The 13,531-nt window shown below is 41.1% G+C and overlaps 2 protein-coding genes across 2 annotated transcripts in view; one reads left to right on the top strand and one right to left on the bottom strand.

Annotated features, from left to right (window-relative positions):
* The window catches only part of veph1 (ventricular zone expressed PH domain-containing 1), a 75,646-nt gene that overhangs the window by 14,499 nt on the left and 47,616 nt on the right, over window positions 1–13,531 (top strand). The gene's annotated exons all lie outside the window — the stretch shown is intronic.
* ptx3a (pentraxin 3, long a) lies at window positions 818–8,737 on the bottom strand. The gene is made up of 4 exons (XM_062386849.1): window positions 8,386–8,737; window positions 6,152–6,311; window positions 5,269–5,711; window positions 818–3,003 (listed from the first exon to the last, which is right to left on the bottom strand). Exons 1-4 carry the CDS (start codon window positions 8,522–8,524, stop codon window positions 2,366–2,368), a joined length of 1,380 nt encoding a protein of 459 aa, XP_062242833.1. The 5' UTR covers window positions 8,525–8,737; the 3' UTR covers window positions 818–2,365.

Here is a 13,531-nt window from a genome sequence, read left to right as displayed (position 1 = left end):
TATGAATACAGGGTATTATGATTGACAGCTGAGACTCATAGTTTTAGGCAGTGAGAAGCATTGTCTATCTTTATGTACAGTCTAGGATTTCTATCAACAAAATATAATATGACAGTATCTTTATGACGTGTACTTAATCTAAAATGCATTCTGTAGATTATAAAAGAGGAAGAAGGGAATCTAAATACGAAATCTAGCATGCATTATAGATTAAGGACACGTCATTAAGATACTGTCATATTATATTTTGTTGATAGAAATCTTAGACTGTATATAAAGATCGACAATGCTTCTTCACATTATTTATAGTGCATTATTAGAGATCTTTTGGTGGGCCACAATCACAGTCTCATTCAGAATGAGTGTGAAGTCGTTATGTTCTATCTGGGGCAAAATTGAATTAACACACTACACCAGTGAGTATATAGACCGTGAACTGCATGTACATGTACTAACTTAAAGTGTAACTTCACCTAAGCTTTGGCTGAGGTCTCTCCCTTGAAATGATAAAAAGCGCATTACTGGGAGGGGGGGGGCTTGGAGAGGGCTAAGACACGCCTACCTAGCCCATTGGCCCTGCAAGGTTCTAAAGGTGAGCCATGTTAAACCCATGAATCTAGATGTATTATTGATTTGCTAATAAATGTAATTTTAAAACCGGAATTAATTAATGAAGAACAGTCATATAATTTAGTTTACAGATCAAAAACATATTTAAGTGTGTAAAAGTTTGTATCACTTTGAGAATTTGAATGAGACACTAAATGACAAATAGTCAAACACAGACAAAAGCAGTGATTACCCCGGGGAGATGTGCTATAGTTTGAAAGGTTTATTCGTAACTCACTCTCCATTCATCCATTCATGCTATGCAAAATATATTTATGTACAAAATACATTCAATATCACCTTTACACAAGAAAACAAAACAATAAGCAATTTACATTATAATACAAGACGACTTAGTTCTTAAAAGATAAGATGGTGTAAACATTTTCCTCAGTTACTGTATCAATCACAAAAACAATCTCAATCTCCAATGACAAATATAACAGTTTTACTCTTATTACTTTATGCAGTATCAAAAAAGAAGACATATATTACCCTAGAATTAAATGATAACTAAGGACAATAAAGAAACAAAGCAGAAGTGGAATTACATAACTCATATGAGTGTAAACACTTGGGTACACATTAGAAACTGTAGTATCTTAAATCTTAGTATCTTAGTATCTTAAAAATGCTTTAAACTTTCATAAATTCAGGAAAATTATGTTGATAAAAAAATAATGTTTTTGTTTGATTCTATTTCTTGAGTATATGGCAGGGCTTGAAGTGAAAGCAAGTACAGCAGTTTTCAGTATTTGAGTATTTCGTAAATCACTTGTACTACTACACATTACATTACAATACATCATTAATGCATCAGCAAGATATATCTAAAACCACTAAACGCATAGGTATATACGTGGTTATGGGGATTTAGATGACAGTCATCTTTCATCGCTATTTTTTTTTTTAATAAAATACATTTATTGATCCCAAACACATGCACAGTCACACTACATGTAGATGAGGGAAATGTATCCTCTGCTTTTGACCTATCTGGTGAACATAGCAGGACACACAGAGCAGTGGGCAGCCATGCACGGCGCCCGGGGAAATACCTACATGACTGAAAAGTAAATATTTTAATATATATTAATGTTTCCGAGTAAAATTGCATAAGGGAAATACATTTTGCATTGAAATTTTGATTAACTGCACTTGCACAAATCTAGATTGATAGGAGGAAATGCTTTGTCGTAAAAAAAAAAAAACATGCCTCTCTAAAGACAATCTCTTGTAATTGTTTGTGAACTTTTCATTTTCTCTCCTATGAGCTCGGAACCCATTCATTTTATCAATAGACTCTTTGTCTGCCCTTCAGTCTAATTAAGTCTTTGGTAAATGCTGTAGCAGCACATTTCCTGCTGCATTGCACGTTTTCCTAGCTGAAGTTAAGTCAGTGTGAGCATGTGTTTGTGTGTGTGTGTTTGTGTGTTTGTGTGGCCTCAGGTCAAAAAGTTATGTTACAAAAATAAACTTCAGTCTCTCACAGCATCGGCTTCCTCCCATCGGAACATGTCCATCCGATTTCAATTGCATCATAAGTGTTCATATCAATAGTGATGAATAGCGATAGAGATGATGAACAAAACAGTCCTTATAACAACATAATAATCAAACATGGAACTACATGGACAAAGACGATGATGATAAAAGCAATGTAAGCTGCTCTCTTTTAGCAGGAAAACTTATCAGGATGTTGCTGATATTCACGTTGAGGATCATTATGGCGCTGATGAAAATCACAAAGAGTCCGTTAGTAGATGAACTGAGCGCCTCCATGAGGCACCATCTCCGTGATGCCCCACGCCACCACGTTTCCTCTCTGCTCGCAGCCCTGCCCATTCTGCAGAGCCAGCTCGGAAATCTCCTCCTCTGACAGCACCCTGTCCCACATATTCACTCCCGTCATCTTCCCGGCGAATGCCAGCCTGGGATCGAACCCTCCCTCAAAGCCTGAGAGGCCACCCCCACAGCAGCCATTCCTCTCCTGGCCCAGCTGGAGGGAGCCAGCTTCCGGTAAGACATGTCCCTCAGCAACTCCGGGTGTGGTGGCCACTTTTTCCCCACCCACCCACAGGGTGGCCAGACCCTGCTCGGAGGCCCATGCCCCACACAAGTGGATCCACTCTCCTGGCTTCACCACACCTCGCGCCTCCACCAGGTGAGCCTCTCCTCCGATGGTGAAGAGCGCAGAGGTTTGGCCGAGCAGCAGCTGGATCTCGTATGGGTTGCGACGGTGACCATAGGAGAAGAGCACGGTTTTGTTGGCGAGAGTTGTTGGCTTTAACCACATGCAGGTGGTGAAGGAGGAGATGGAGAGAGGAACCTCTGGTGTGACCGCAGTGTAGATTCGACGGGAACGCATTGGGAAGAGGAGCGCCATGTCACAGCCTGTGCAAGAAAAAGACATGATAATACTTATTTTCACTAAATAAAATAAACTTTTCATAATTCAGGTGAACATGATTCTGATTTCGGAATCATGCCAAACAACAATAGTAATAACTAAGGATTTCTGATTAGGAATATGGTTTACATTCACAGCAAGTAATTTAAAGTTTATCGGTATAATGCATGTAATTCAACCATGTCCTAGAGCAGGTGTCACCTTTTTGGTGAATTACATTGACACAATGATCTTAAGAACTTCAGAGCTAGTGACAAAGACCAACAAAAGCACTTTTTGCATTTGCTCACATAGAAAAGGACAAGGTCTGGTGTAATAAGGGTGCATTGATACTGAAGGCCATATATACAATAATGTAACTAAGGATTATGCAACTGGAGATTGTTTTGAGTTCGTCAGCATTTAAACGTCCCCCGGGTTGTTATGTGCAAGTTCTATTTTTTACAACATTATGGTTATAGAAGATGAAGTTGGGTGTCATCAAGAGAGAAATAAGAAGATTCATTTTAATTTTATGGCCTAGAAAACAATACATTTCGAAAACAACCAGGCCTCAACTTGAACCTTGTTGAACGCCACATAAAATGACTAATAAGAAGGAGGCTCAAGGTATAAGGGAAACGCAATAGATAAATATAAGGTTCATCAAACTACAGCTTCTGCTAGCCCAAGTTAGTGATAATCTATTGTTAACTTCTTGCAGATTCTGTACTTCACAGGCTGAGGCTGCACAAAATGGATTGAAAATCTGTCGAGCTACAGTGTATGACACACTTAAGAGAGCAACATTGAAAGTTCAGTTCACGGTCAGGCGATGATATCATGAATCATGTTTTTTCTTTTTCCCTGTCTCACGAACAAACACTCTTCCCTCTCTGGGGTCATCTGGTTCATTGGTTTGTTCTGCTTCATTTCATTGTTCTCCTGTTTGTCAGTGTTAATGTGTTAATGTGTTTGTGCAGATGAGTTATGTTGAAAGTGTAGAGGACATCCCAACCTCTATCCTCTATTTTGCATTATTCTCTTCTTTTTTCTTCTCCATTCCTTTCTCTCTCCTTCACATTTTCTCTGACGTAGTCTTCATCTGCTCCCCTCAGTGCTCCTCTGCCTCGTTCTATTTCGCTCTCCCTCCAGTCAGCCGACACATCCCCCCCCCTACCTGTGTGTGTGTGTGTGTGTGTATACATGATGGATTCCATATGGTTCTACTTTCCCAGGGTGCTTTGGTGTGGTTTTTGTTGCAACCGGCTAGTGATTACACCTTTGTCTGCTCGGTATGTAGGCCAGACTTACATTTCTGTTTGTGTGTGTGTGTGTGTGTGTGTGTGTGTACGTGTGTGTGTGTGTGTGTGTGTGTGTGTGTGTGTGTGTGTGTGTGTGTGTGAGAGAGAGAGAGAAAGAGAATGAGCAATATGGTTTATTGCAGTTTTTATTCGATCTACTTGAGGAAATGAAGATATCCTACTGACATGAGTGGTATTTTTGTAAGACTAAAATTGCTCCGGGTTAATTTGCTCACACTTAAGTCACAGTTCGTCATCAGCTCAACTGAAACCACATGTATTATTATCCTACAGAAGTCTAGAAGAAGTTCTGTCCAAGGATAAAGTTTGCGTATTATCTCTATTATTTCAAGCTTTTATTTGCTTCACTTATTATCATTAAAACTCTTCAAATATCTTCAATGAAAATAGCTGAAGGGAAATGTATAGACATTTAAGGTATTGTTTTCCTGGGCTAAAAGCTAAATACTTAATGATGGTTTGTTCATTAATAGTCTGTCTTTAGTCCTTGATCATCTTCAGTAGTGTTTTTCTTCAGGACTCATTAAAAATTGTGAATTCATTTCAAACAAACATAAATGAGAGCCAATAAACTGACCCTGTAACTGTTTTCCTCATGTTTGTCTGACTGAGAGTAATATTATTGATGTCGTAAGTCAAGGGAAAAGCATGTGTTGCTACTTGAGGAGGACAACACGCCTGGAGACAGACAGATGAGGTGGAAAAGGTATTTAGGACAAACACAAGCTGCATGATTAGTTGACAGAGGGGGGTCCCATTCTTTTCACTTAAGCGTGACCTGAATGTGTCAACACACAGAGAAAAAGCTTAAGGCGAAAGGTTGTTTTGGTGGCACTGTTGAAAAGGTGAATACAGCAGCAAGAGAGGTGAAGAAAAAAACAAACACACAGAAAGCAACAAGTGAAGACAGACACACATTGCCCATGGCAAGATGGATATCTTTACCTGCGGGTAGGTGTCTTTGGCTCTGTAACCTCAGCGCCTCCTCCTGCTCCACCCTCGTCTGTTTCAGTGCAGCCAGCACTCCATCTAGAGCCACATCTCGTGACGTGAACTCCTGCTCCTGGGGCCCGGCCCCTCCACCCTCTGCAAGATGGAATTCCGACTTCGTGTTCCTCCATGTTCCAGCTCCAGTGCTGCTGAAGCAGCTGGTCTCCAGCTTGGTGAGTTGGGAAGCTTGAGCTCGTGCTGCAGAGAGGAGCTGAAGCACCATCGACTCCAAGTTGTCGGGATCTCCGACAGAATTCCCACCGGCGGCAGCAGTAGACTGAACTGCTATTTTGAGGCGCTCCATGGTTTCTTTGAGGCGTGCCTCAAACTGCATGGCCATCCTTCTTCCTGCTGTCTCCACGGCAACCCCACACGAGCCGCCATACTGGCCTACAAACCTGATCAGATAGACCAATGTAAGAGATATTCACTGAAGAGCTGAAGAGATTTTTATTCTGCATGTAGCAGCAATATTTGGCCTGAAATCAATATTTCCCCTAATTCTCTGATTGGAGTGGTTCCATCTTTTATGTTGAATAAATGAGTTTAATATAAACAGTGGAAAACAAAACCATGCACTATAGGAACATTTGATTCATATGTTTCCTCAACATTTTATGATCCAAATGATAAATTAATGAATCAAAAAAATGACTGGTGCATTATTCGATTGTTGCAGGCAATTGATCAAGGATCAGGGTTGCAAACTTTCATAGTTCATTTCAATTTCAATCTTGATATCTAAGTGTTCATTGCCCTTTGCACAATTATCATAAAAGCTCAGTTGGTCTCTTGAAACCTTAAAGACTCTGTCCTCTCGTGCGCTTGTCCAACCAACCTGAGCATTTCTCCACGCAGAGACCCCATCTCCACCTTGATGATATCGTCAGCGTACTGAAGCATCATGTTCTCCCTCATCTGACTGTTCTCCAGCATTGAGAAGAGTTTGTCCCACTTGGTCAGGTCTCCAGAACTGCAGGGCGGAGTAGTCGGTGTGGCTGGAGAGCGACATGGTGGGAAGAGAGGGAGCAAGATTCAAGTTAATTTAAAATCTTAGCTTCCGCCACATCTATTTAGAGGAAGATTTCCCCAACAAGGGATTTTTAAAGTCTAACACTGCCTCTGCCTCATTGAAAGCCGTTCACATAAATGTGGGTAGCAAATTCTTACGTTAACGTTAACAAAATCATTTGGTAAACCAATCCAGGAAAGAGAATATGTGTCACACACGGTTCCAATTAACATTTGAGCCTGTTTATACCTACAAAGTTATTCTGAAGAGGCATTATCACAGGGCGGCAGGATTTGTTTTGGCTGCCTGTCCCCCAGGTTCAAAGTAAACGTGCATGCCCTCTGCTCCCTCTCACTTAAACTAGAAACTCGGCTGTGGTTAAAAAATGACTGTGATGGATATGGGAGCAGGTAAAGTGCAAAGAGATCTTTTTAGATAATTTTTTCATTTGCTTGGATCTTTGACCCTTTGTGGTATCGTGTGGGGGGGTTGGAATTCCAGTAGTGCAGAGCTGCAGCTTGGAAAATATTTGGAAGTTAACCAGAGTTTTATTTCAAAATTCCATATTTGTTCTGTTATCTGACAACAGAAACAGAAAATCATGGGGATGGTATGAGAAATTCAGATGTATTAAAATACTACATACAGTACAAAGGAAGCAAACAGATACAAAGCTTAAATTAGGCAATGCAAATATGATTCAATGGCGTTATATATATATATATAACACTTCATGATGATAGCGTCAATGATATAATTAATGTGCTAATTAGCTTGAGCTAGTTCCATAGGGAAGTAGCTGTTTACAGAAGCTACTTTTCAACCACTTCCTCAGTTCAGCCCTCTATTCGTTTTTTAAACTATTCTTGTTTTTGCTTGCCGTTCTCCTGAACATGAACAGTCATGGCCGCGCTCTCATGTTGCTCTCATTCATTCAAATTCCATTCACAGATTCTCAGATTTGAGCAATGATTTGTTTCTTCCTCCAGGCTTTGACCTTTGTCTTTTCCTCTCCCACCTGTACTTAAGTCACATGACGAGACCTTTTCTCCTGAGACGTAAATGGCGGTAATGAATCTGTTGTTCCTTTTGTCCTTCTTGCCCCCCGTTCTTCTTGCTTTGCCTTCTAACGCCTCAACGCATCTGCTTATATTTTACTATTCTCAGCCGCTCAAATTTATTGTCAATGACATTTAATTACATCACAGGCTCCGAGCGCAATCTCTTGCCTTTAAACTACCAGGATTAAAACAACAGACAAATGCAGGCTGTGAGCGGCCAGTGAAAAAACCTCCTCACACACACACACACACACACACACACACACACACACACACACACACACACACACACACACACACACACACACACACACACACACACACTGCACGGTCCAAGCATGCACATAGAGGAACAATGATGCTTTGCAAAGAGTTTCATCACGGCAAAGTGCTTGTGAATTTGGTGACCAGTCATTCATGCCGTAATATGAATCGTCTCTCTGCTTTTCTGCCTCAGCACTTTCTTTGACGCTGCTTATCTCACGCACAAACTCTCTCTGCCAACAGACTGCACTGTGGTTTATTGTTGTCTGTGTGAAGCTGCCTGTCGGGCACAGGAACACGCCAGACATGTGTCATCCTCGAATTTCTCACAGAAGAAGAGCAGCGCGATCAAGAAACTGTTGATAAACTGACGCCGACCAGGCCCACTAACCTTTCAAACGTGTCTTTGGTTACATTATAACTGCATTCCAGCTGTAAATAGATCACATGGGTTCATGCATGTGTAACAAAAAGGTTTACATGTGTCCCTCTCCATCTCATCGTCTGGTGATATGCACTTTAAGCGTATTGAATCCGTTGTCCTGATTCACCCCTCACCTCTCGCACAAAAGCATCAGTGAATCATATAATAAATTGATAACGCACAGACACACACCAGGATTCAATTAAATTGTGGCCATTGCCATCTATGGATCTTAATCAGATAAAGCCTCATTTCACGCACACACACACACACACACACACACACACACACACACACAGCTTGATACTTACGTTCTAGTGTGTCTCCTCCTGTGATTTCATTGTAGAAGGGGTCAGCGTAGTTCACCTCGATATCATCCTCATATGCGACTTGCAGACACACACACACGGACAGCACACACGCTGCCTGGAAGAGCCTCCACCAAAACATGCTGCTGCTGCTGCTGCTGCTGCTGCTGACTATGTGTGTGTGTTAGAGAGAGGTAAATGTGTGTGTGTGTTTGATGAGTTCTAGATTGCTCTTCAGACTATACTGCTTTCTCTATGTGTGTGTGTGTGAGTGTGTGTGTGTGTGTTGTAATAGGAAGTTGCAGTCAGGTTGCCAATGTGTGTGTTTTTGTCTCTGTTGCTTCTCTCAGTCTGTTTCACTTTGTCCAGCTCTGCAGGTCCACCACCCTCTTTTTCAACCCTCACTCTCTTGTACAGTATTTGTCCCTCCTCCCCGGTGACATCCCACTTCTCTCTTGCTCTCTTTCTCTCTCTCTCTCTTTCTCCCCAACTTTCTCTCACACACACACACACTTTCTCCCCCTCTCTCACTCTCTTTCTTTTTCATTTTTCCCGTTAAACGCTGAGCAATCCTTTGGCAGGAAGCCCGGCAGTGCTGAGTTTGCTCCAAATAGGGGCTACACACACATACACACACAAACAGAAAGATATGTGTTTAACTATATACACACTATACAGGACTAACTTGCCATTGATATCACTGTCTTTATTCATAATGTCTTAACCTCCAGAACTTAATCCCATCCATGCATACATGTACTTAAAGGATAACTCAATTTTATTACAGCTGAGGTTCTATTTGTGTAGTTTCATTTCTGTGGGTTATGATAACGCACCACAATAATTGCTGTGAACAAGTTTCAAAGGGCATGAGGGGGTCAGATGATCGGACAGGTTATTAAATGTTTTGTCAGATTATCTAAACCACTTTATTGAAGGTAAACCTTCAAGTGAGGGTTATAACCGGAACCCAGTCGTAAAATTCAGTCTTAAAACTCCCCTAACATAGTTATTTCACAAATTATACACAGGGGGAATATCTTTTGGGAAAGTTAAGAAATTTCTCAAAATTTCCGTCCTTGTGAAAAAACACTGCTCCGAGTACAGCAATGCAAAGGCAGAGCTCCATCTGTGCGCTGCGAGCGAGGCGGTGAGTAATGCGTCGTTGGAGGTGGCCTGTATGTCGTAATCAGATAAAACTGCAGCTCCTGCAACTCACAGAGCGAGTGAGAGAGGAGGGGAAGGAGGTCATGGAAGGGGGGAGGAAGCATAGAACACAAACTCCCCTAATTTTGCCCCATGCAAAGACTGAGTCTGTGTGTGTGTGTGTATGTGTGTGTGTGCACATGTGTGTGTGTGCGTGTATCTGCTGAGGGAAGTTTCAATGGAACCCAGACGTCAGAGGTTACTAAATGGCAGTATTGTTCTCCTTGCTTTGCTCTGTTTATATATATATTTGTCAACCTCACTGTGTGTGTGTGTGCGTGTGCGTAGTTGTGTGCGTATGTGTGTGTGAGTGCATCTTTGCCTATATTCTTACATGTATGCCCGTTTGTGGAAATAATGATTTTCTAATGAGATTTAAGGATTCCCCCTCCCTTTGCCTTTGTCTGCCTGCATCTCTCATTCATTGCCTTTTCCTTATCTCACTGAAAGACCTCTTGAAACACCACACTTGTCCACTTGTTATCCGGGAGGAACAATCGTTCCATTCAGAAGGCTGCACAGAAAAAGAGAAGCAGTTGTGTGAACACCTTCCCTGAGCTCTTGATCACCACCTGATAGAACCACTTTGGTTTCTTCATGCTGTGATTCCATTCAAGCTGTTGCAAAGTATAATTCAACACTTTCTTTTTCCTGGTTTCATTATGCACCTGTCTACCTGGGTTACTGTCTGAGCAGCCGCTGTCCTTTTTAACAAAAGTAATAAAAGCAAAATGACTAACGTGCGACAGGTGACATGTTTCTTTCAGCTGGTGCTGTGATTTCATTCATACAACAGGAAGTGAGCAGTCAGCATTAATATCGGTCACTTACCAGGCAAAGGAAGAAATATAACACTTCAAATAAATAAATAAGAGTAATAGATTACCATCTCCCTATCAAGAGACAATGATGTTAAAACAACAGATATTTGATTGACAATTGATTGGCGGTTTGTGGTACTGCAGGAGCTCCTCAGAAATTAAATCAAGCTGCTAAAACAGCTGCTAAAAGTCTTAATTCACAATGGTGTGTAAAAAAGTACAAATCTGAATTGTATGTACTGTATATATTAAAGCTAAATAAATGAAATATATACATAAGCACAATTATACAGTTTAAAGTAGTAGTACTCCTTTTAACTTGTTCTTGTAGAAACTACATAACAAATATAAAAACTGACAATGCAGTTAAAGTCATAATACTTCTGATCCTTGCTCTACATTTTATGTCTTCAGTTTACGTTATATTTAACACCTTTATTTTATTTAGAACTTGGGGTGTATATGTGTACTGCTGGGCTTTTAAGTCCTCTGTGACATCACTGTTGCCAGTGGTTACAGGGACAACAAACCCGACACCTTCAGCCACAGAGGGCCGTTAGAAACTGTGCTTAAACATTGTATAAAGTTATTTTGTATTTCACATGGTCACAGTGTGTATTTGACTCACTTCTCCCAGTGAGTGTGTAAATGCATACTGCCAACCATTCACTGCTGAGAACATAGTTTTAACATCTATGAAAACATGGAGCAGAGATGTGGGGCAAATGGCTCATAACTCAAGATGCAGGGACAGGCAACGAAAACCCGAAATAAAGCATTGGTTATAATCTTTCGATTGAGAGCACATTGACATCTGCAGAACAAACAGCGACTGAGCCATTGTTCTTGGAAATCTGATGGAAATATGGGAAGGCAATACTTGACTCTGAATGACTCAGTGACCAAAATAATTATGTTTGTGAGGGGAATGACAAACTACCATTAAAATTGATTTTGTGAAAAAGTAGTAAACAAAAACATCAATTTTTTGGCTGTCAAAGAAACGTTGAATTAAGCTGAAAATAAATACAAATCTGAAAGGCATTAAAACAGTGAGCGAAGGCATGGACATGGAAGGTGTGGGTATGTATGTGCGTGTGCGTGTGTGTGTGTGTGTGTGTGTGTGTGTGTATGCGTGTGCGCGTGTGTGTGTGCGTGCGTGTGTGTGTGTGTGAGTTGTGTAAATGTTTAACTTGTGGCTGCCACCTGAGAATGGCAGTGATCCAGCTCGAGACACATCATCAAGTCCTCCTGACGGACCAGTAAAGAAATCACTTCAGTGTGTGTGCATGTACAATTTAGTACAGCATGATCATGTGCTGTACATCGTGTACGTTTTCTTGAAGTAATGTATCACAAGATGAAACGTGAGCTAATAGTTCACTTGCAGGACCTCGAACCTCAATGTACTGGGATCAGCTGTTAATCAGGGCACCTGGTGATCAGTATCTGTGTTGTTAAGAGCACCACAGAGAGAACAGTGCAACAAAGTCTGTAAACCTGCAAAAAGTATAAAAAGAGAGAGAAATGGAGAAACTGACTGATGACAGAAGGGAGGTCAGGAGAAGAACACAACTTGCCAGTGGGGATGTTACATTAATGCTATTACTTACTCTTTTTTTTACATTTTACAATTAAAGCACTACAGGACAAAATGTCATTGTATTATCCTGTTACACATTGGTTGTCTAGAGTTGAATTTTACCGTATGCTGAGCAGCAGGTCACTGAGCAAAACTGTGTGCAAATTAGACAAAAACCTTCAGGAGAGGTAGTATGCGAGAACGAAAATGACATTAAAGGGAAATGTCTGAATGAGCTGATGTGAGAATACAGCAGGAAGATATCCAGAAAATCCACAGTGAGCGACGAATGCAAATCAGAAAAAACAACAAAAGAACAAAGATATCTCAGATCAAAAAAGAGGTGATCAGCACATACAGGATGCCATCGATAATGTAAATATGGAAAGAAAACAAAATTCAAGAGGTTTTGATGATTATGGCTGACGCTAGTGTCGACCACAGCAGACTTTACACGTTATGTCCTGCCTCCTGACAATCTACCAAGATGCTCTCCCCTGAATGTTCCAGAGATCTTCCTGTTGTTGTGAACGCCTCTGACCCGCATATCTCCTGCAGTGTTCTTGAAGACAACTTCAAGTATTCAGTTTTGGTTTTAAGCATGAAGTGACCTTCCCTAAACTTCACCAAGAGGTCAAAGCATAACTTAAACAATGGCGCCATCAGTTTGGAAAAATCCTTAGAGGTCGTTACTGCAATAACAAGACAAATTACCTCCTTTATTGTTTAAATAAGACAATGATCTCTTTACCCTGAGGGACTATTTGATATCATGTGAGTCAACCGCTCTCCCAGCCGCACCTCGTTTCTGCTGAATCAGCAGTTAGCAAAAGGCTGTGTCATGCGTCCTTTTGGAATTCGATTTTCTCTAAAAGGATCAAAAAGAAGGGTTGAGTCAGATTGGATTGAGAGACGCAGACTGAAAGAGCCTGGATGGTGAAATGATCTACTGTAGGTGAATGGTCACTGTATTTGAACTTTGCAGATCTGGCTGTTCGTGTGTGGATAGATCCATGAAATGCACTTCTGTACATCTGGCTGGCTGTTATGGTGTTGACTGATTTACAGCCTGAATAAAACATCTTTATGCCAGAAACATATGAGTCATGTGTACATGTGTTGAAAATCCTTGCAAGTAGTCCTGGTTGCTGGATCCCATCCAAATAGTCGGGCAGTCGTGGGCCGGAGTTCTTAAAGGATTTTTACAGTGTTGCGGGGGGGTGGGTTTTGCTAATGCACCGGGAATGTACAGAATCCCAAAGATCTGAGTTTTGTCTCCTGTCTCTTACATTTCGATTTGACAGTTGCTCCCCCACCCTCTCCCACCCGATGCTTACTCAAGCTGCCTGATATGACTTGAGGGACATAAAACCTAAAGCGAGGCAGCGAGCCCTGGAAGCTGCAGAAAACAGGTTTAAGTCGTAAAGCTCCTGGTCCGGGAAATCAAATGTGCTGATCTCTGCAGATTTTTGAAACCTCTGTAACATAAGTGTTCGGTGCTTTGAGAGTTTATTTTGGCAGGTTAAGTATTTTGAATATA

Source organism: Platichthys flesus, chromosome 4 (assembly GCF_949316205.1).
Source record: "Platichthys flesus chromosome 4, fPlaFle2.1, whole genome shotgun sequence".
In the NCBI taxonomy this organism is placed as follows: domain Eukaryota; kingdom Metazoa; phylum Chordata; class Actinopteri; order Pleuronectiformes; family Pleuronectidae; genus Platichthys; species Platichthys flesus.
Note: the sequence above shows the minus strand (reverse complement) of the source record. Positions and strands in the feature narration are given on the sequence as shown.